Source organism: Centropristis striata, chromosome 23, assembly GCF_030273125.1.
Source record: "Centropristis striata isolate RG_2023a ecotype Rhode Island chromosome 23, C.striata_1.0, whole genome shotgun sequence".
Classification (NCBI taxonomy): domain Eukaryota; kingdom Metazoa; phylum Chordata; class Actinopteri; order Perciformes; family Serranidae; genus Centropristis; species Centropristis striata.
The window spans coordinates 5470932-5492847 of NC_081539.1; the positions used below are offsets into that span (position 1 = coordinate 5470932).

The 21916-nt window shown below is 38.0% G+C and overlaps 1 protein-coding gene across 2 annotated transcripts in view; it reads right to left on the bottom strand.

The window, feature by feature from the left end:
- The window catches only part of pld1b (phospholipase D1b), a 41704-nt gene that overhangs the window by 4137 nt on the left and 15651 nt on the right, over positions 1-21916 (bottom strand). For both annotated transcript variants that reach the window (XM_059326805.1, XM_059326806.1), the window contains 13 exons: positions 20969-21118; positions 19368-19451; positions 18723-18804; positions 17055-17348; positions 15927-16143; positions 9110-9238; positions 8622-8740; positions 7814-7927; positions 6593-6703; positions 5374-5462; positions 3255-3368; positions 1896-1945; positions 534-668 (listed from right to left, as the gene is read on the bottom strand). In XM_059326805.1, the coding sequence (XP_059182788.1) occupies positions 534-668; positions 1896-1945; positions 3255-3368; positions 5374-5462; positions 6593-6703; positions 7814-7927; positions 8622-8740; positions 9110-9238; positions 15927-16143; positions 17055-17348; positions 18723-18804; positions 19368-19451; positions 20969-21118 (1688 nt within the window). The remainder of the gene's footprint in view (positions 1-533; positions 669-1895; positions 1946-3254; positions 3369-5373; positions 5463-6592; positions 6704-7813; positions 7928-8621; positions 8741-9109; positions 9239-15926; positions 16144-17054; positions 17349-18722; positions 18805-19367; positions 19452-20968; positions 21119-21916) is intronic.

Consider the following 21916-nt stretch of genomic DNA (forward strand, 5'->3'; position numbering starts at 1 on the left):
TTCATTTCATGTTTTTTTGGGCCGTTTTTGGGGACTTTTTTGTCATTTTTACACCTTTTGTTGGTAATTTTGTGTCTCTTTTGCTAATTATGTCTTTGGTTGGTCATTGTTTTTGTAATGTTGTGACTATTTTTGTCATTTTTATATATTTTTTCGTCATTTTGTGTCTTTTTTGTTCATTTCACATCTTTGTTCTTGCACCTTGCGAAAACTAACAAATATCTACATGTATCAGCATGTATTAGCCTTTCCAGTGAGATTATTATTTCTTTCAGAGAGTTGTTTGTAACTGAAGCACCGCTTGTCATTTTTCCTTGTGAGCCTTCTGTGATAATGTGTCCAGAAGGTGAGCATCTCTGTCCCGACAGCTCCTGTTTCTGTCTCCTCTATTATACATGTTCAGCTGCTGTTGGGGGAATATTTCATTACAACTGTCATCTTTTAATCTGGTAATGGAGAAACTCAAGCTGCAGCATCAACAGCAGCCGAGCGTCCGCTGCCGTTACGACCGCGTGTCGGCCTGCGGGACGTACCGATGATGACGGTGCGGTCGTCCACGATCAGCATCTTACTGTGGACGTAGATGAGCTCCGTCACCAGCTTCCCCTCCAGGTCGGCATGAGTCCTCAGACCAGCGATGGAGATGTAGTTCATCCACTGGTCTCCCACTGGGAACCACACACACACACACACACACACACACACACACACACACACACAGACAGACACACACAAAAAGGTTCACACAAAAGTTTCATTGCTATACTTACTACAAATAAACATACACTACTGATACCAACTGATACCAACATGGCATGGTGAAGATTTTCTAACAGATTTTTTAACAGATTTTTTAAAGGACATAATAGCCGAAGATTTCAGAGGGTTAACCCTAAAACTAAGCCCTTCTTCTCTTTTGTGATGTATACCTAAAGGTAAATTGAGGAAAAAAGGTTCAATTCAATGAAACTAGTCTGATCATGCAGTAAACACATCCAAAAATCCAAATAATTCATGGGTTTTTAAAAAAAAAAAGTCATTGTGAACAGTAAAATTGAAGATTTTTGTTTAGCTCTTCTTTTCGTTCTAATAACAGGACAGACTGTATGATTTGACATTAAAGCAGTAAAAAGCAGCAGTGAGATTAAAGACGTGATTTATCCCAAAATACAGAACAGATGTTTTTCTTTCTGTGTGTTATTTTCTGTGTGTGTGGTTTGTGTGTTTGGGGTAAAACTGAGGTTTCCTCTGAACTTAAATAACAGAGTAAATCACAGATTTCAGAACTAATGTCTATATTACAGGTCATACATAATGTACAAGAACTCCAGCTGCACCGATAGAAACTTTTATTTATCCAGCCGGGCACAAACACTTTTCTCTTTTCTCCACTTCTTCTCCTCCAACAAGCTGCTATGTTTTTGCTTCTGACTGTCACTTTATCTGTTAGTTATCAGTTCATCTGAAACACTGTGACTAAAGTGTGAGCAGCATATAAGGACATTTTGTTGGTGGCGCTAGAGCTCTGGAGCTAGAGTTGATACACAGAATCACCACTTGAACCAAGTAATGGGTGGTCTGCTGTTAAATTATTACAATATTGGGGAATTATTACATTATCAGGACTTGAGAAATGAAGGCTGACCTGATAATGTAATAACCTCCCATTAATGTTATACTTTATTACATTATTGGTAAAAAGTGTATTACATTATTGGGAAATGCACTTTATTACATTATCTGGAAGTTATTACATTATCAGGTTTTATTACATTTTCAATGGACTCAAGTGCAGATTTTTATTACTTTATCGGGAATTTATTACATTATCAGGTTGGTCTGGTTTCATGCTGTGTTAATAGAAGTGTTGATAGAAGCAGTGAACAGAGACTTACTCTCCCTGCGGAGCTGTGAGATGATGGAGTGGTCTCCTCTGTTCATCGTCCTGCAGACACACACAGACACACAGCAGCATGAGGACACACACACATTCCTCCAACACAAACAAACCTCTGAGGCCCAGAGTTCACTGAAGAATGTAGAGAGACAATGAATGTCAGACACACACACACACACACACACATACACACACACACACATACACACACACACACACACACACACAGTAGATGATTTACAGCCCTGTGGTTAAAGAGTTGAGGTGTGTGTTCCTTCAGGTTTTAAACCTCATCAAACAAACTCAAACAGAAGTCATGGATGATTTCTCACTACATGGCTGCACACACACACACACACACACACACACACACACACACACACACACACACACACACACACACAAACACATGAAACACACACACACAAACACAAACACATACATACACACACAAAAACATGAACACACACACATGCACACGAAACACACAAAAACACACACAAACACATGAAACACACACCACACAAAAACATGAACACACACACACACGAAACACACACACAAACACATGAAAAACACATACAAACACAAACACATGAAAACACACAAATAAACACACAAATACATGAAACACACACAACCACATACACAAACACACACACACCTATGAAATACACACAAAGACACACAAATGAAAACACAGACACACACACACAAACACATGAAACACAAACACACACAAATACAAACAGACACACAAACACACACACACACGCACACACACACTAGATGATTTACAAAAACATGACCACACATACATGCACACGAAACACATGAAACAAACAAAAGCACACACACACAAATACAAACAGACAGACACACACACACACAAACACACACACACACAAAAACACACAAAAACATGAACACACACACACGCACACGAAACACACACACAAACACATGAAAAACACACACAAACACGAACACATGAAAACACACAAATAAACACACAAATACATGAAACACACACAACCACATACACAAACACACACACCTATGAAATACACACAAAGACACACAAATGAAAACACAGACACACACACACAAACACATGAAACACAAACACACACAAATACAAACAGACACACACACGCACACACACACACACACACACACTCACCTATGACACACACACAAACACATGAAACATACACAACCACATACACAAACACACACCTATGAAACACACATAAATGAACATACAAACAAACACGAACACACACAAACACATGAAACACACACACACACACACACACACACACACACACACACACACCCCCCGTGTGTGTCTGACCTGTAGTTGAAGTGCATGATGGCCTGGATGGCGCTGCCTCCTCCGGTGCTGATGTCGGCCTCGAAGCCCGGCAGCAGAGGAGTCACCACGTACACCCGGTACCTCTTACCCTCCCTACACACACACACACACACACACACACACACACACACACAGAGACACAGAGACACACACACACAGAACACATATTAATACCGTAATATCTACTATGATGACATGATTAATGTCTGAAACACTGGAAACGATGGAGGAGTCCTGAATCTCAACGGGGTGAAAACACTGGTGGGAGGTGCAGAGAGGAGCCGGGGAGAGTGTGTGTGTGAGAGTGTGTGTGTGAGAGTGTGTGTGTGTGCTGCAGGAAGTTTAATCTGAATGAAGGTATAGTGTCGTGAGAGTGTCTTCCTCCAAAACACAGCAGCTCATTCATTTTAAAATGTCAACAGGGAATATTTTCCATGATTAATGTGGATCTCCAGTCAGTGGCTGTCATTTGTCAACACTGTTTGGATTTCCACAGAAAAGGTGGCAAATCTCCCATTTAATGAAAACAATATGATGTTTTAACAGCAGCTGTCTCTTATCTGACTGTTCCTCCTGACAGTAAATATTTTAGTAGGTTTTTAATAAGATGGATTCTAACACTGTGACCATCAGCTCCTCAGGGATTATTTAACCAGAACGACTTCTGCAGCCAAAGAGGAGAAGAACTCTGCTCCTCTAAGATATAAATATGGGGGTCTGGGTTCTCCGAGTTGGTTCTTTGCAGGAGAGAACGCAGTCCGAACCAAAGGAAGGAAGCCGACCAAAACAACGATAAAAGTTATACATTTTCGAGAAAAAAAATCCTAAACTCACAAGAAAAAAAACCTCTCAAATTTACAAGAAAAAAACTCACAAATTTATGAACAAAACTAGAAATTTACAAGAAAAAAAATCTGAAATTTACACGGAAAAAAATCTGAAATTTACAAGAAAAAAATCATAAATTTACGAAGAAAAAAAATCATAGATTTACAAATAAAATAACCCAAATTTATGAAAAAAAACATAAATTTACGATTTATTATTATTATTATTTTTTTACAAATTTATGAGAACAACAACAAAAATGTATCAGGGGAAAAAAGAATCACAAATTTATGGAAAAAAAAAATCACAAATGTACAGAAAAAAATCATAAATTTATGAGAGAAAAAAAAATCATGAATTTCCATGTTTGTTCTCTAAAGGAGGATTCATTTAAATCGAAAGAATACACTTATGGGACAGTTTGGGAAGTTTAGGACGCAGATGCTTCAGTTCATCCAACAGTAGAATAAAATCCTCATGGCCTCCTAAATAACATCGTAGTTGAACCATTTTAAAACCAAAGTGAATAAAATGAGCCGAGAGGAGCTGCAGCCTCACAACCATGTTTTCCTCCATATCAGCTTACAGCCAGAAACACCACAGATGGAACATTTATAAACTCTGCCCGGACTGTTTACACACTGACGCTTCCAGGAGAAACCGGGTCAGGTGTGTGTGTGTGTGTGTGTGTGTGTGTGTGTGTGTGTGTGTGTGTGCAGGATGTGTGTCCTCTGATAAGCTCTGATATCCCTGACAACAAAACATCACTCAAACATTCAAATATAAGATATGGAAGGTGTGTGTGTGTGTGTGTGTGTGTGTGTGTGTGTTCTGGGAAATCATTTTGAGATAAGCCTGAGTAAACAACAGACATACACAGGTTTACAAGTGTGTTGATCTAATTTAATATTAGCGTGTGTGTGTGTTTATATTAATATGTGTGTGTGTGTATGTGTGTGTTTGTGTGTGTGTATGTGTGTGTGTGTGTGTGTATCTGTATATGTGTGTTTGTGTATATGTATATGTAAATGTGTGTATGTGTGTATAATGTGTGTATATGTGTATGTCTTTGTGTGTGTGTGTGTGTGTATGTAACGTGTTGGTAATTTTGTGTCTCTATTGCACTAATTGTGTCATTTGTGGTCAATTGTTTGGTCATTTTGTGTCTTTTGTGTGTGTGTGTGTGTGTGTGTGTGTGTGTGTACGGGTGTGTGTGTATGTCTTTGTATCTATGTGTGTGTGTGTGTGTGTGTGTGTGTGTGTGTGTTACCTATATGCTTTGATGATGCGTTCGGCGATCGTGTCTCCTATCTTGTTGAACACGTATCTGTTGTCTGCACAGCTGATGAAGAACTGATTCTAAAAGACAAACAAACAAACAAACAAACAATCTTAGAAAAATATATTTTACTTCTCTGTGCAACATTAATTAATTATTATTCTAGAAGTTATGGGATGAATTCACTAAATCATTGTGTTCAGGACGAAGAGGAAGGTCAGACGGTGACTGAGCTGTCTCTCTCTGCTCTGATGCTTTATTTGCTCATATTTAAATAAGGTAATATCCAAACATGTGATGCAAAATTTCCCTTTTTATTTGCAAATGAGCTTCACTGTAAAAACAGTCCCATTCACAAAGAGCAGCGCTGTCTCCCACACACACTTCAGGCTGACACACACTCAAAAAATCACCTCATTCTGTTCCTGCAGCCCTGGGAGAGACGGATAAGTGCCTTTCTTGGTCATTTTTTGTAATTTTTACATATTTTCTGGTAATTTTGTGTCTTATTTTGTAATTTTTACATCTTTTGTTGGTAACTTTTTTCTCTTTTGCTAATTGTGTCTTTTGTTGGTCATTTTTTGGTGAGTTTATTACTTTTTATGTCATTTTATTGGTAATTTTGTGTTTTTTTTTCTGGTATTTTATTTTTTTTAACATCTTTTTCTGGTAATTTTGTGTCTCTTTTGGTGATTGAGTCTTTTGGTTGTCATTTTTTTGGTCATTTTTACATCTTTTGTTGGTAATTTTGTGTCTCTTTTGCTAATTCTGTCTTGGTGGTAATTTTTGTGACTTTCTTTAGTCATTTTCACATCTTTTTTTGGTCATTTTGTGTCTTTTTTTGTCCATTTTACGTCTATTATTAAGATGTTAAATACACGTTTCACATGTTAAAATATGGAGGTAATAAAGATAGAAGATTACATTTCCCCTCGTTTTGGTAAAGAATGTCGCACATATGGAAATAATTATTTTCTATTTTTTAAATGTAGAGGTAATAAAATAAAGATTACATTTTCCTAATGAAACAAACACATTTTTTCTTTGTTTTGGTAAAAAAGGACTAACATAATCACAAAAAAAACACAAAATCGCCTTATTTAATCAATTACTAAAGCAGAAATAGAGTGTGTGAGGATGCTGCAGCTTTAGGGAACACTGAATACCAGCAGGTTTGTTTTCATGGTTACATTATTAAGCCGTCGGTTACCTCGATGTAGAGGAAGTGCTCGCTGTTCTGGATGGCGTGGACGTAGGCGTTGTGGATGGACTCCTCGTGGTACTTGATGCCGGCCGACCAGTCGCAGGCCGAGCGAAGGATCTGAGGGAAGAAACAGAGTGAGTCTGAGAGAAAAGACCAGAAAACAACTGTGTGTATAGAAGCTCTCAGCTGCACTTTACAAAGAGGAAAGTTGGATTGAGTTTCATCTTGTGTTTGAACCTTCAGTCTCTGATTTCTACTCCGGAGAGAGCAAACAAAGCTCAACATGTTAAATCTAGACAGTTTATACCATCTAGTGTTCTTTTACATGCACTTTTCTTACAGTAAGCACTTTTTTTTCATATAGTTTTTGCACCTGAAGGTCATGAGACAAGATGTACTCAGGAAGACACATTTTGCTTTTTGCAGCTGATATCGCTGATGCAACTTAATAAGTGGAAGAAAAGTGTTTTAACCATTTTGGTCATTTTGTGTCTTCTTTTTTCTGGTAATTTTGTGGCTTTCTCTGTAATTTTTACATCTATTCTGGTAATTTTGTGTCTCTTTTGGTAGATTTTTTGTAATAATAATAGTAATTTGTTGGTGATTGTGTGTCTCTCTTGCTAATTGTGTCCTTTTGGTAATTTCTTTGGTCATTTTGTGACTTTCTTTAGTAATTTTTACATATTTTTTTGGTAATTTTAGGTCTCTTTTGGTCATTTCATGTCTTTCTTTGGTCATTTTTGGGTCTTTTTTGTAATATTGTGTAATTTTTTTACATCTTTTGTTGGTAATTTTGTGTCTCTTTTGCTAATTATGTCTTTTGTTGGTCATTTATTTGGTCATTTTGTGTCTTTTTTGTTCATTACACACGTAACCTGTGTTACCTAACTTACTAACTAACAAAGAACTAACAAAGATTCAGTACTTTGATAATAATCCTGTTTGGTTTTCTGGGACCCTGCTGAATGCATTTTATAGATTTGGTTTAAGTTCTTTTTTTGGGTCTAATCCGAACCTTTCCCCTAAACAAACCCAGTCAGGTTCATGTTCAAACTATCAAACTTTTGTGGTTTTAAAAATAATAAATTCAGAGTTGTACAATGCGGTAAAGAACTGAAACGCTGTCTGAGGAGGTTTAAGTGACATCTTAAAGTCAAACTGTTGAAGACAGAAGAAGACATGAGCTGATGGAGCTGATGGAGCTGCTGCAGCGCTGTGGACTCTGACCTGGACTTTTGCGGGGACACAGTTGGGGACCTGGTAGCGCTGCTCTCCGGCCGTGGTGTGAGACTTGGGCAGCAGGTACGGGTAGGACAGAGAGCGGTACTTTGGCTTCACCAGCTGGAAGAGAAATAAAACAAAAAGTGTCAGATACAGCCACACAAAACACTGAGAAACTGTGGAGTTCTCCTGCACACAGACAGAGGCAAATAACTGAATATTTATAGAACATTTTGCAGGAATCTCGTCACTAAGTTATACATTTGATGCATATGAGCTTCCCTGCAGAAACAGTTACAGCTGCTACATACTGGGGCTGCAAGAAGACATGATCTCAGATCTGGGAGAGAGGACACATGAATCTGTATTTGGTAATTTCATGTGTTTTTTGTTCTTTTCATGTATATTTTGGTCATTTCATGTGTTTTTTTTGTAATTTTGTGTCCTTTTTTGTAATTTTCACATCTTTTGTTGGTGATTTTGTGTCTCTTTTGCTAAGTGTGTCTTCTGCTGGTAATTTTTTTGGTGATTTTGAGTCTTTTTAGGTAGATTTGTGTCTTTTTTTGGTCATTTTACTTTTTCGTGTGTGTGTTTTTGGTGATTTTGAGGGTTTTTTTGGTCATTTTACATCTTTGTGTGTGTGTGTGTGTGTGTGTGTGTGTGTTTTAGTATGTATTAGCCTTTACAGTGAGATTATTAGTTATTTCAGAGAGTTGGTTGTAACTGAAGCACGTCTATGAGGGCCGTCCACTTATTTAAATTAAATTAATGATAAAATCTGATCACTGAGTAAAGCAGCAGCGTGACCTCTGACCTTAGTGAAGTTCCACCTCTGGATGAAGTGTCTGGCCACGTCCCGAGCTGCTTTCCCGTGAACCACCGAGGCGATGTCGTGCCAGGGCATTCTGGGAGTCGTGTGTCTGTCTATGAAATCTAAACAGCAGAAACAGGAGTGTGAGGAGGAGGACCAGGGATTATAAAAACATGTCTCCTCTCTCTGTGGATTCACTATTTAATTGGCTTTATTGGCATGACATAACACTGCACATATTGCCAAAGCAAGCGTCAGAAAAAAAAAGATAACAGTAAGGAAAGCAATATTTACAATAAATTACTATAATTCTATGATTCATTTTAAAGGAATTAAGAAAAGAAAAACTAATAACAATAAAAGAAAGCACTATTTAAAATCATTGAATTACAATCAATTGATCATTCATACAATCTAACCGTCCCAGCGAAGAAGAAGAAATAAAAAATAAAAAAATAAAAACAAAAGAAACATCAGCATCACGTCCTCACCATCGAACGGTTTGTCCAGCTGGATCCAGTCCTTGTACACAAAGTTGCAGTAGTCCTTCCCGTGCCAGAAGCGCGTGTTTCCAAACAGCTCCCCGACCCCGGTCTGCAGGCTGCGCACCGAGCCGCTCCCTGAAACACATTCAGATATATCCAGTTATATCCAGTTATTATATCCAGCACATGTAATAAAAACTACAACCACTGCAAACCATCCAGAGACCAGTTTTTACTGTCCTAAAGAAAAGTTTATAGATGTTATAGCACCATTCAGTCATCCCAAAGAGCTGTTTCAGAGAGTTTTTTGACTCTTTTTATAATCTCCTCTTCGTGTCCTTGTGTTTCAATGTAATATTTAAATCTGTATAAATCTATAAGTCCTGCAGCTCTGTGGAATCAGCTCAATCAGAACAACTCAAACAGTCTTTGTGCAGAATAACACAGTTAGAATGGCAGAAATCAGAAAAACAAGTTGAATTTCTCTGATAAATTACTAAAAAAATGGAATTTCTATAAAAACACTTTTACTAGTGCCCACACATGTCCTGAATGTTTCAACAAAAACACAAAATTACCAAAAATACAAAAAAGACAAAATTACCAAAAAGACACAAAATTACCAAAAATACAAAAAAGACAAAATTACCAAAAAGACACAAAATTACCAAAAATGACTAAAGAAACAAAAGTACCAATAATTAAGAAAATATACACAAAAATTACCAAAGAATATGTTAAAAAAAGTTTTCTCCATATATTGTACATATTCTCAGTATTGTCATGTTCTCAGCCTCTCCTGTCCTCTCCTCTCTGCTCTGTGTAAACAGCCTCTCCTGTCCTCTCCTCTCAGCTCTGTGTAAACAGCCTCTCCTGTCCTCTCCTCTCTGCTCTGTGTAAACAGCCTCTCCTGTCCTCTCCTCTCAGCTCTGTGTAAACAGCCTCTCCTGTCCTCTCCTCTCTGCTCTGTGTAAACAGCCTCTCCTGTCCTCTCCTCTCAGCTCTGTGTAAACAGATTCTCAGTGAATATTTGTCACGTGACCGTTGGTCTCAGCAGAATCAATCATGTCTTCAGTGTCTCTGAGGAGAATTTAATGTTTTTAACAGGATCTGGTTAGTGAAAACACTTTATTTTAAATGTCACATGGAGAATAAAGAGATTCTGACACAAATATCAACATTTTAACACAAAGTTTTGGTCACTTTTTCTGATGGAAACTTTTGTAAACTATGATCTGTTCAAGGACCGTTGGAAAGGTCAAACTCTGACGATAAGGCCTGTTTTCTTTCTAGAATAAAAATTTTTAGGGTATCTTTTAAAGAAAACATACAGCTCAATCTCTCCGGCAGGATGACGACTACAGAGGTTTTTTTCTTTACTATCTAATCAGAATCCTGGTATCTCTTCTTCCTCTGGCCTCAGAGCTCCATTGTTGTCCAAACTATTAAAAACACATCAATAAGCCTCAGAGCTGCACTGGGAGACGAGTTCATTCATCACCATGAAAACAAACACACACACACACACACACACACACACTGTCCTGCTGCTACACACTCACTACAGCACCAAACGGGATTCATTTTTGTAATTTTATGTCTCTTTTGCCAATTGTGTCTTTTGTTGGTCATTTTTTTAGTATTTTTTACATCTTTATTTGTAATTCTGTGTCTCTTTTGGTCATTTTTGTATCTTTTTTCTAACTTCTTGTAATTTTTCTGTAATTTTTACGTCTTTTGTTGGTCTTTTTTTGTTAATTTTGTGTCTCTTTTGGTCATTCTGTCTTTTCTTGGTGATTTCATGTCTTTTTTCATCATTTTGTGTCTTTTTTTGTATTTTTTACATCTTTTGTTGGTCATTTTGTGTTTTCTTTTGGCCTTTTTGTGTCTTTTTTTGTAATTTCTACATCTTGTGTTGGTGATTTTGTGCCTCTTTTGCTAATTGTGTCTTTAGTTGGTCATTGCTTGATCATTTTTGTGACTTTTTTTTCTCATTTTTAGACAAAACATGCACACAAACACTCAAACACAGACCGTCCTGCTGCTACAAACACTCACTACAGCACCAAATGTGGATTAATCCGCCGCTGAAAATAGTCCCCAACAAATGCACCATGTCCTCCTGTCTGTTTGATAAAACTACAGTAACCAACTGACCTTGAAACCAAGGATTTGTGTTTTTACAGATTTACGTCTTCAGAATAAAACTGGTTTAGGATAGAAGCAGTGAAGCGTCTCCGCTGAGCTCTAACGTGTTTACAGCACACGACATGAAGCACGCCAACCCGGCAGTGATGCACGGCTGTTTGGAAAATGCTTTGACAGCACTTTTACAGAAATCAAACAGCAGCTGGAGGAAAGACAGAAACTCCATCAGGACCGATAAAACCTCAGAAACACATGCTGGAAGGGAGAGAAGGCATCTTATTCTTTTATCTTATTTAATATTTAGCATCTTGCATGTTTAAAAAAGAAAATGTATTCAAATAAATAAATTCATCAGAGTAATCAAATAAAATAACAAAAACAATGTTTTTACTTTTAAAAATTGGAATAAAATAGAATTTATATTATAAAGATTTTCCCAAGTGCCCACCAGTTGCACGAATGTTTTAAAAAAAGACCAAAAATGACCAAAAATGACACAAAAATGACCAAAAAAAGACACAAAATTACCCAAAAAGATACAAAATTACAAAAAAAGACCAAAAGACACAAAAATACTTAAAAATGTTTGAATAAAAATCAAATTTATATCTAAACACTTTTCCAAGTGTCACGAATATTGTAAAAAAAGACCAAAAAAACTATACAAAATGAAGAAAGAAAAGACACAAAATTACCAAAAATGAAGAAAAATAAAATCGTACATATTGGAGTATTGTCATATTTCCAGCCTCTCCTGTCCTCTCCTCTCTGCTCTGTGTAAACAGCCTCTCCTGTCCTCTCCTCTCTGCTCTGTGTAAACAGCCTCTCCTGTCCTGTCCTCTCCTCTCAGCTCTGTGTAAACAGCCTCTCCTGTCCTCTCCTCTCTGCTCTGTGTAAACAGCCTCTCCTGTCCTCTCCTCTCTGCTCTGTGTAAACAGCCTCTCCTGTCCTCTCCTCTCTGCTCTGTGTAAACAGCCTCTCCTGTCCTCTCCTCTCTGCTCTGTGTAAACAGCCTCTCCTGTCCTGTCCTCTCTGCTCTGTGTAAACAGCCTCTCCTGTCCTCTCCTCTCTGCTCTGTGTAAACAGCCTCTCCTGTCCTGTCCTCTCCTCTCTGCTCTGTGTAAACAGCCTCTCCTGTCCTGTCCTCTCCTCTCAGCTCTGTGTAAACAGCCTCTCCTGTCCTCTCCTCTCTGCTCTGTGTAAACAGCCTCTCCTGTCCTGTCCTCTCCTCTCTGCTCTGTGTAAACAGATTCTCAGTGAATTGCATGTTTAAAAAAGAAAATGTATTAAAAGAATAAAAAGAAATGAATTAAATAAATGGTACTATAATGATCCAAGTCACTGGATTGTGGAGTGATCAGAGAAAATGACAGAAATAATCAGTTTGTGTTGTTTTAGCAGCGTTTGTTTGCTTCACGTCGCCCCGACACTTCCCATCTATCACAGACAGATAAACAGAGATGAGCCGGCCAAACAAACAGCAGCTAATAAAAACCTGCCGCGGCGTCTGTTTTACTGCAGAGCTGACGCGTGTGCCAGCTCAGAAATATGAGTTTGTTTTCTTTAAAAAGAGATTACAGGCTGCAGGACCGACCTCTGTCTCATGTGTGTGCACGACTTCTAAATATAAGGACACATGGTGCAGGTTTTTACTTTGGTCTGATCAGTGAAAGTCCCAGTTTTACTCTGCTTCTCATTACTTTCCCCACTGAGTTGAGGTCTTTTTCATCTGTTTTTATCCCTCTGCTCAACTGCTTTTTCAGTCATTCACTTCTATACTATCATTATTATTATTTATCATGATGTTCCGAGAAACAAGCTGAGCTAACTATTATTATTATACCGGCCTTACCGGCCTTATTTATTATATTTATTATTATTATTATTACTATTATTATTATATATCATATTATTTTACTTATAATTACTTTATTTATATTTTTCTTTTTCATTTTCATTTTATATTCTTTATTCTCTATTATTACATATTATATATATTATATTTTGTACTATTATTATTATTATTCATTATTATATTTAATTATTACCATCATCTTGCCAACCATCCTACCAACTGATGTTCTTTTTTTTAACTTCTTAAGTGCCCTTGTTCTATTCTGTGTTTTTTTCTATTGTTGTTTTTATTTATGCTACCTCAGTATTTTATTCTATTGTATTTTATTGTACTTGAATACCGGACTGCTGTGACAACCGAATTTCCCTTCGGGATGGATAAAGTAATCTATCTATCTATCTATCTATCTATCTATCTATCTATCTATCTATCTATCTATCTATCAATCTATCTATCTATCTATCTATCTATCTAACGTTAGCAGCAGCTCGGCTCACAGCCAAACCGCACCAGAGAAACACTGATTTTTTAACATGGAACTGCTTTATTCAGTGTTTTTACTGGTTTTAATCAGCAGGTGTGTTTGTTCTGGAGAGGAGGAGCCCTCTGAGGATTATTCTGCTCTCAGTAAAATCTTCCAAAACGATGAACAGTGAAGTTATTCTAACAGGAAGAGACGCCGAGCAGCAGAAAGATTACATCATTAATAGATTGACACACTGAAACTTTTGCTCCTTCAGTTTTTTACGACAAAATTAGCAAAAAAGACACAAAATTATCAAAATAAAAGACACAAATTACCAAAAAAAGACACAAAATGACACAAAAAAAGACACAAAATGACACAAAAAAAGACAAAATTACAAAAAAAATGGCAAAATTACCAAAAACCCCCAACAAGGTTACAAAAAAAATTACAAAATTAACATAAAAAAACACAAATTACCGAAAAATACACAAAATGACCAAAAGAGACACAAAATTGCAAAAAAAATTACCAAAAAACGACTCAAAATGACAATAAAAGACACAAAATGACAAAAAAAGACACAAAATTGCAAAAAAAAAAAAAAAAAGACACAAAATTACTACTAAGACAGAAAACTACAAAAAGAGACACAAAATGACCCAAAAACCCCCACAATATTGCCAAAAAAAGACACAAAATTACAACAAAAAAAGCCAAAATTACAAATAAGACAGAAAAGTACAAAAAGAGACACAGAATGACCAAAAAAAAGACAACAATTTATCTGAAAACGACACAAAATGACCAAAATGTTCCTGCTCATGTCAAAGATATTAAGAGAAAAAGGAGTCTATCTTTGACCACTAGGAGGGAAAGAAAGCTTCACGCTGTCACACAGTGGACTGAAGGCGGTTCGGTCCAGATCAGAGTCACAGCAGACACACGGGAGGCGACCCGCCGACTCACCAGCCGGACTCTGGCCCAGCGGAGCTCCCGTCCTCAGCTCCGCCAGCCTGCCGGGGATCAGGCCGTGCTGGCTGCTGACGCTGTCGGACCAACCTGAACACAGCGCCCACAAACACTCAGACAGCAGCTTCACACTTCAGCTGCTGGAGGAAAACCACTTCATGCTCTTCAAACTGGACACAAACTTTAATCCTTTAAATCTTCTGCATGGTGGAAAACTCGTTCCAACTTAAAATGTTGGAGTTTGCATGTTAAAAAACAGCTTCTATTAGCTGATTTACTTCAATCTCAGTCAAATAAATATAAATTAGCTGCCACAGTAACTGCCATTTAGACATGGGCTGCAACTGATAATTATGTTCATGAGCTATTATATGTATATATATATATATATATATATATATATATATATATATATATATATATATATATATATATATATATATATATATATATATATATATATATATATAATGAGCTGATTATTTTCTCAATTCATTGTTAGGTCTAGAAAAAGTCAGAAATAGTGAAAAAATGTCCATTTAAGTTTCTCAAAGTCTTTAGATGACTTGTTTTGTCAGTCCAACAACCAGATACATTTAGTTTTATATAAAAGAGAAAAAGAAGCAAATCTCTATATTTGAGAGGCTAAAGACAGCATTATTTACCATTTTGCATGAAAATCACCTTTAACAATTAATCATTTGGTCTATAAAAACTCAGAAATAGCAAAAAAAATGTCCTTCCCAGTTTCTCAAAGTCTTTAGATGTCTTTTTTTGTCAGTCCAACACCCAGATATATATATAGTATATATATATATATATATATATGTATATATATAATTTGATATAAACAGAGAGAAGAAGTAAATCTGTGCATTATAAACCTATTTTGCATGAAGAGTTCCTTCACAATTGAACGTTTGGGTTATAAAATATCCGAAACAGTGAAAAATGTCCATCTAAGATTCTTTAAAGGTCTTGTTTTGTTAGTCCAACACCCAAAGATATTCACCCTCACGTGATATAAAACAGAAAAGAAGCAAATCTCCATATTTAAGAGGCCGAAAACAGCAATATATAACATTTTTGCATGAAGAGTTTGTTCACAATTGATCACTTGATCTATAAAAACTCAGAAATAGTGAAAAATATTCATCTAAAATTATTTAAAGGTCTTTTTTTTGTCAGTCCAACACCCAAAGATATTCACTCTGATATGATATAAAACTGAGAAAAGAAGGAAATCTCCATATTTGAGAAGCTGAAAACATTATGAGGGATGCACTGTATAAAAAGTAACATTAAAAAACATTTCTACTTCACACAGGACAATTGCACCATCAACAAAAACAACTAAATAATCTGAAATGAGTAGGACTCACTCTCTTCGTTCTCCAGGTCGCTGTCGCTGTCGGCGTGGGCCAGCCCGTGTTTCTGCAGGTGTCTCTTGATGCTCATCCTGGTCCTCTTCATGCGGCCCTGCCCCTTCAGCTTGGGCTGGTCCCCCGAGTCCGTCACCGTGAAGATTCCTTTCCCGTTGTTCTGCGGAGCGCCGCTGCCGTTGGCCGGGGCGGCGCTGGTGGAGGACGCCGCCGCAGCCTGACAACCAGTTAAACACGGTTAAACAGTTAATTTATGAAGAAAAACAGCAATCTATGGATTTCTAACATTAAAAATGTTCTTGATTAAAGTGAAATTAAATGTACGTCTGTGTGTGTGTGTGTGTGTGTGTGTGTGTGTGAAGCAGAGATAAAGCAGCAGAGGGCAGCTGGACGGTGAAGGTGTCGTGTCCTCACGACATGTTGGACAACGATCAGGTGACACTAACAACGTCAGTGAGGTCAGCTGAGTGTGTTTGTGTCTGTTTGTCTATGCGTGTGTCTGTGTGTCTGTGCATGTGTGCATGTATGTATGTTTGTGTCTGTGCGAGTGTGTGTGTGTGTGTGTGCGTTTGTGCGCGCATGTGTGTGTGCATATGTGTGTGTCTGTGCTTTTGTGTGTGCATGTGTGTGTGTGCGTGTGTGTGTCTGTGTCTGTGCATGTGTGCATTTGTGTGTGCATGTATGTATGTTTGTGTCTGTGCGTTTGTGTGTGTGTGTGTGTGTGTGTGTGTGTGCATCTGCATGTGTGCATGCGTGCCTGTGTGTGTGTGCGTGTGTGTCTGTCTGTGTGTGTGTGCGTTTCTGTGCATGTGTGCGTCTGTGTTTGTGCATTTGTGCGTTTGTGTGTGCATGTGCGTGTGTATCTGTCTGTATGTGTGTGTGTGTGTGTGTGTGTGTGTGTGTGTGTGCATGTGCATGTGTGTGTGTCCGTCCGTGTGTGTGTGTGTAAGTGCGCGTGTATCTGTGTGTGTGCATGTGTGTGCGTGCGTATCTGTCTGTGTGTGTGTGTGTGTGTGTGTGTGCGTATCTGTCTGTGTGTGTGTGTGTGTGTGTGTGTCTGTGTGTGTGTGTCTGTATGTGTGTGTGTGTGTGACTGTGTGTGTGTGTGTGTGTGTGTGTGTCAGAGACCTGCTCCAGGTGTGAGAGTGTAACACTCCCTACGTCGGTCAGCCGGTGCTCCCGGTCGTCCCAGCGACCGTACGCCAGGTCGATCCCTCCGACGAACGCCACCGACTGGTCGATGGCGATGATCTTCTCGTGGTGCGCCCACAGGTAGACGGCGGAGGAGACGTGGTCCGGGTGGCGGATCACCTTGATGTTGGGGTGCAGGTGGCGCAGCGTCCTCTTGCTGTAGCCGGAGTTGATGCCCAGAGCCAACTCCACCTCCTTATACAGCATCACGAAGATACGCACGCCTTGTTGCTATGGAAGAAACACCAGTAGTAAGACAATTATCGGTAACGCTTTATATTAAGGTCCTTAATAACCATTAATTAACAAGTAATAAGGCCCTTGTAAGTCCTTACAAGATGCTTATTAACATTATTGTGTGTTTATAAGTTTATATAAGTGTTAATAATGGCATTACAAACACCCATGACCCACCCGTTATGTCTTTGCCATGTCTTTATTAATCTTATTTTGTTTGCTTATTGATATTAAAATATACTTTATTGCTCATCTATTATAAGTTAACTATAAGTTAACTATGCTTTTTGCAACTACCGGATCTAAAGCGAGAACAATGTCTTATTACTTGTTAATTAATGGTTATTAAGGACCTTATTATAAATACATCTGTAACTTTTGATGGGCGTTTAGAAGTTAACGCCTGCCAACTCAAGCATCTATAACATTAACGATCAATTAAGTATGTATAAAGTATTTATAAAAACATGCATACATGGGCAAAATAAAAGATATAAAGTCATGGACAAAAAAAATATTAGACCATTGTTTTGTTCATTTTAATGCCTGGAACAACTAAAGGTACATTTGTTTGGGCAAATATAATGATAACAACAAAAATAGCTGATAAGAGTTTAATTTAAGAGCTGATATCTAGATATTTTCCATGTTTTTCTTGATGATATCCAAAATCATTATGTCAGAAATAGTGAAAAAATGTCCATCGAAGTTTCTCAAAGTTCAAGGTGATGTCTTTAGTTGTCTTGTTTTGTCAGTCCGACAACCAGATATATTTAGTTTTATATGATTATAAAACAGAGAGAAGAAGTAAATCTCAGCATTATAAAATATTTTTGCACGAAGAGTTCCTTCACAATTGATAGTTTGGGTTATAAAATATCAGAAACAGTGAAAAATGTCTGTCTAAAATTGTTTAAAGGTCTTTAAAGGTCTTGTTTAAACTGTGTCGGAAATTATTTCTCCTGCTGCTTTGTACCTGATGTGGAAACGCTGCCAGGACTGGATCAATAATAGTGAATTTAACTGCCTTCTGCAGGAACTGTGTCTGGATGACTGCAGTATGAACCCAAAATAAACCGATTCTGCTGTGATTTAATTGCAATAAATGGATCAAAATGATGCCGAAATAACTACAACATGATGCCGATATGCAAAAAGAATAAATTCATGCTTTGTCAGGTCTTTCTGCAAGACGACAAGCAAACAACTTTTAAAATGCTCGTTTTCTGAATGGAGTTTGGGACAATTCGGGCTACGCTCTGCAGGAGATTGTCAATTCTGTTTGGTTGTCTTATTTCACATTATTTTATTTTTATAGACAGCAGATCGTATTGCCTGCTCCCCGTCCTTCTCGTCTCTGGTGCTCACCGCTTTGCGTTTCAGTATGCAGTCCAGACGCCAGCGGTTGCCCTCGACAACGGGCCTCTTCAGGAAGATCTCTGGACTCAGCCTGTAAGACATCACATACAGAAACTGGATTTATATTTATTTCCCTCTTCACTTCCTCCAGCTTTCCCGCCCTACTTCCCCACATTCTTCTTCTTTAAATAGAAAACATATTTCTGTTTTTCGTGCTTCTGTTTTTTCTGTCCTTCCTTCTTTCTTCCAGTAATCTGAAAGCAAGAAAATCCCCCAAAAACTGGAGAGCAAAACATTAATCAAAAACAACAAAACCTGCTTTTTGATCAGTAGATTTAGAAACAAATCTCTGATTACAGAAGCTTTAATTGTCCTTTTATCTTTACAAGTCTACTTCCTCCAATACTACAGGCACAGTAAATCACACACACTTGAGGTGTGTGAGTGTGTGTGTGTGTGTGTGTACTAGTATAACAGTATTCTGAGCCTCAGACTGAAACTGATCCGTTTGACCAGAAAACCTCCCCAAGAGGTGACCGCCAAGTGCACTCACTGCACTCTGAAACACACACACACATGCAAACACACACAGAGAAAATCCCCACTCTTTAAAGCCACACACACACACATACACACACATAAACACACACTTACCACCAGTCTGTGATGAATATTTCCTCTTTGGCTTCTTCAAGAGCGTCGGCCACGTCCTCCATGTAGGTTTTCCCGTTCACATACCTGTAGATGACACACACACACAAATATTCATGTGCACAAATATCCAAATGTGTGCACACACACACAGTCACAGATGCACACTTTTAGACACGGAGAACAATCCTAACAAACCCCCCCCCTTCACTTTCCAATCTGTCCACACACAGACACAAATCTACCAAAAATGATGTAAAAATGACAAAAAAAAAGACCAACAAAAGACACAATTAGCAAAAGAGACACAAAATAACCAATAAAATATGTAAAAATTACACAAAATTACAAAAAAGACCCGGAAATGACAAAAAAGACATAACGAAAGGAGACAGTTACCAAAAAGATTTTAAAATGACTAAAGAAAGTCACAAAATTACCTAAAAATTACCAACAAGACACAATTAGCAAAAGAGACACAAAATCACCAACAAAAGAAAATCTAACAGAAAAGACACAAAAATTACCAGAAAAGATGTGAAACACACACATACTAACACACACGTAAAATAAACAAAAAAGACAAAAATCTACCGAAAAAGATGCAAAAGTGACAAAAAAGTCACAGAATTGCCAAATAAATGCCCATCAAAAGACACAATCAGCAAAAGAGACAACATTACCAACAAAAGATGTAAAAAAAATCACAAAATTAAAAAAAAGACCCAAAAATGACAAAAAAGACATGAAAGGACCAAATGAGACCCAAAATGACTAAAAAAAAAGATGTAAAAATTACAAAATAATCTAACAAAAAAGACACAAAATTACCAGAAAATATGTTAAAACACACAAACAAACACACACAGAGTCTGTCCCACAGACAGTATAGTGTTGCGCAGCAGGGAGACAGGTGATGAGCTGGTAAGGCTCACTTTCCCTCTCTTTGTGTCGGGTTACTCCAGCAAGAAACACACACACACACACCCACACACACACACGCTCTCTGTGCCAACTGGACCGGGCCTCGTCTAGACACCTGCCGGCCTCTAATGTGTGCCAACTGAATGCTGACTTAACTTTAAGTTAACACACTTTATCAACGGGTCACAAAAAGAAAAAGAAACCTCACAAGAAACATTGATGTCAACTTCAAACACAAGTGGACAGTGTGTGTGTGTGTGTGTGTGTGTGTGTGTGTGTGTGTGTGTGTGTTTTTATTTTTGTTTTGACCCATTTATTGACTTTAAACGATGTCACTGATGACTGACAACCTGCAGAAGTGTGAGAGGGTGTCAGTGTGTGTGTGTCTGTGTGTGTGTGTGTGTGTGTGTGTGTGTGTGTGTGTGTGTGTGTGTGTGTAATTTTTACGTATTTTCTGGTAATTTTGTGTCTCTTTTCCTAATTGTGTCTTGTTGGTAATTTTGTGACTGTCTTTATTAGTTTTTCCATTTTTTTTGGTAATTTTGTGTCTCTTTTGTTATTTTTGTCCTTGTTGGTCATTTATTTGGTAATTTTAGTGACTTTTCTACACCTTTTTTGGTCATTTTACGTGTGTGTGTGTGTGTGTGTGTGTGTGTGTGTGTGGTGGTTGCAGCACTGACCATTTGGCGGGGATGTTGACTTCCTCTCTGGCGAAGGATCCGAAGCGGTGGTCTTTGAGGAAGGCCGAGCCGTGCTTCTGGACGAAGCCCTCGATGGTCTGACCCCACCAGCGGGCGTGTCTGTAGCTGGTGCACTTCAGCACCAGGGATCTGAACACACACACACACACACACACAAGCACACACATTATAATTCACTTTATTTTAACAGTTTAATTTACAAGTGTGCTGAAGTCTGGCATGAGTTGTTGGTCAACCATTGGCCCCTGCAGAGCGTGTGCCTCGTGGAATCGTGCTTTTCTATTGGCCGGCCTGTGAGTTTGACTGCAGGATCACATTTTATCCGTTTATTCATGTAACTCACACATTAAGCACCTGTGTGAACAACAATCATGTCCAAAATAACTCCTACTGTGGAATGTGGAAGTGCCAGAAACACCGTCATGACTGGACGAACAATAGTGAACTTGACTTGACTCCTTCAACAGGAACTGAGTCTGGATGACCGCCACTACAACTGCAGTAAGAACCCATAATGTATGATATAACTGCAATAAATGGATCAAAAATGATGCAGAAATAATGCTGCGTTCGTTTGCACTCGGAACTCGGAAAGATCCGACCTCCGAGTCGGAAAAGTGCAATAGAACGGCCCTTGAACTTGGGATTCCGACTCGGGAATTCAGGTAGGATCCAAGCAGCCCGAGTAGGTCGGGAATACGTGGATGGTGAGAGGTAAACAGTTACTTTATCTTCAACATTTAGTCTGTTATGTGTCGTTTAATTTAGCATTTGTGTTACTAAAAGTGTAGGATTACTCTGTAGTGGTATTTGCACTCCCACTCTGTTAATTAAAGAGTTTGTGTGAGCGTAGTAGGGACGAAAAAGCTCAGTAAAAGTGTAAATATTATAGTTTATATACTCTCTCTCTCTTAGGTAGCTGATGAA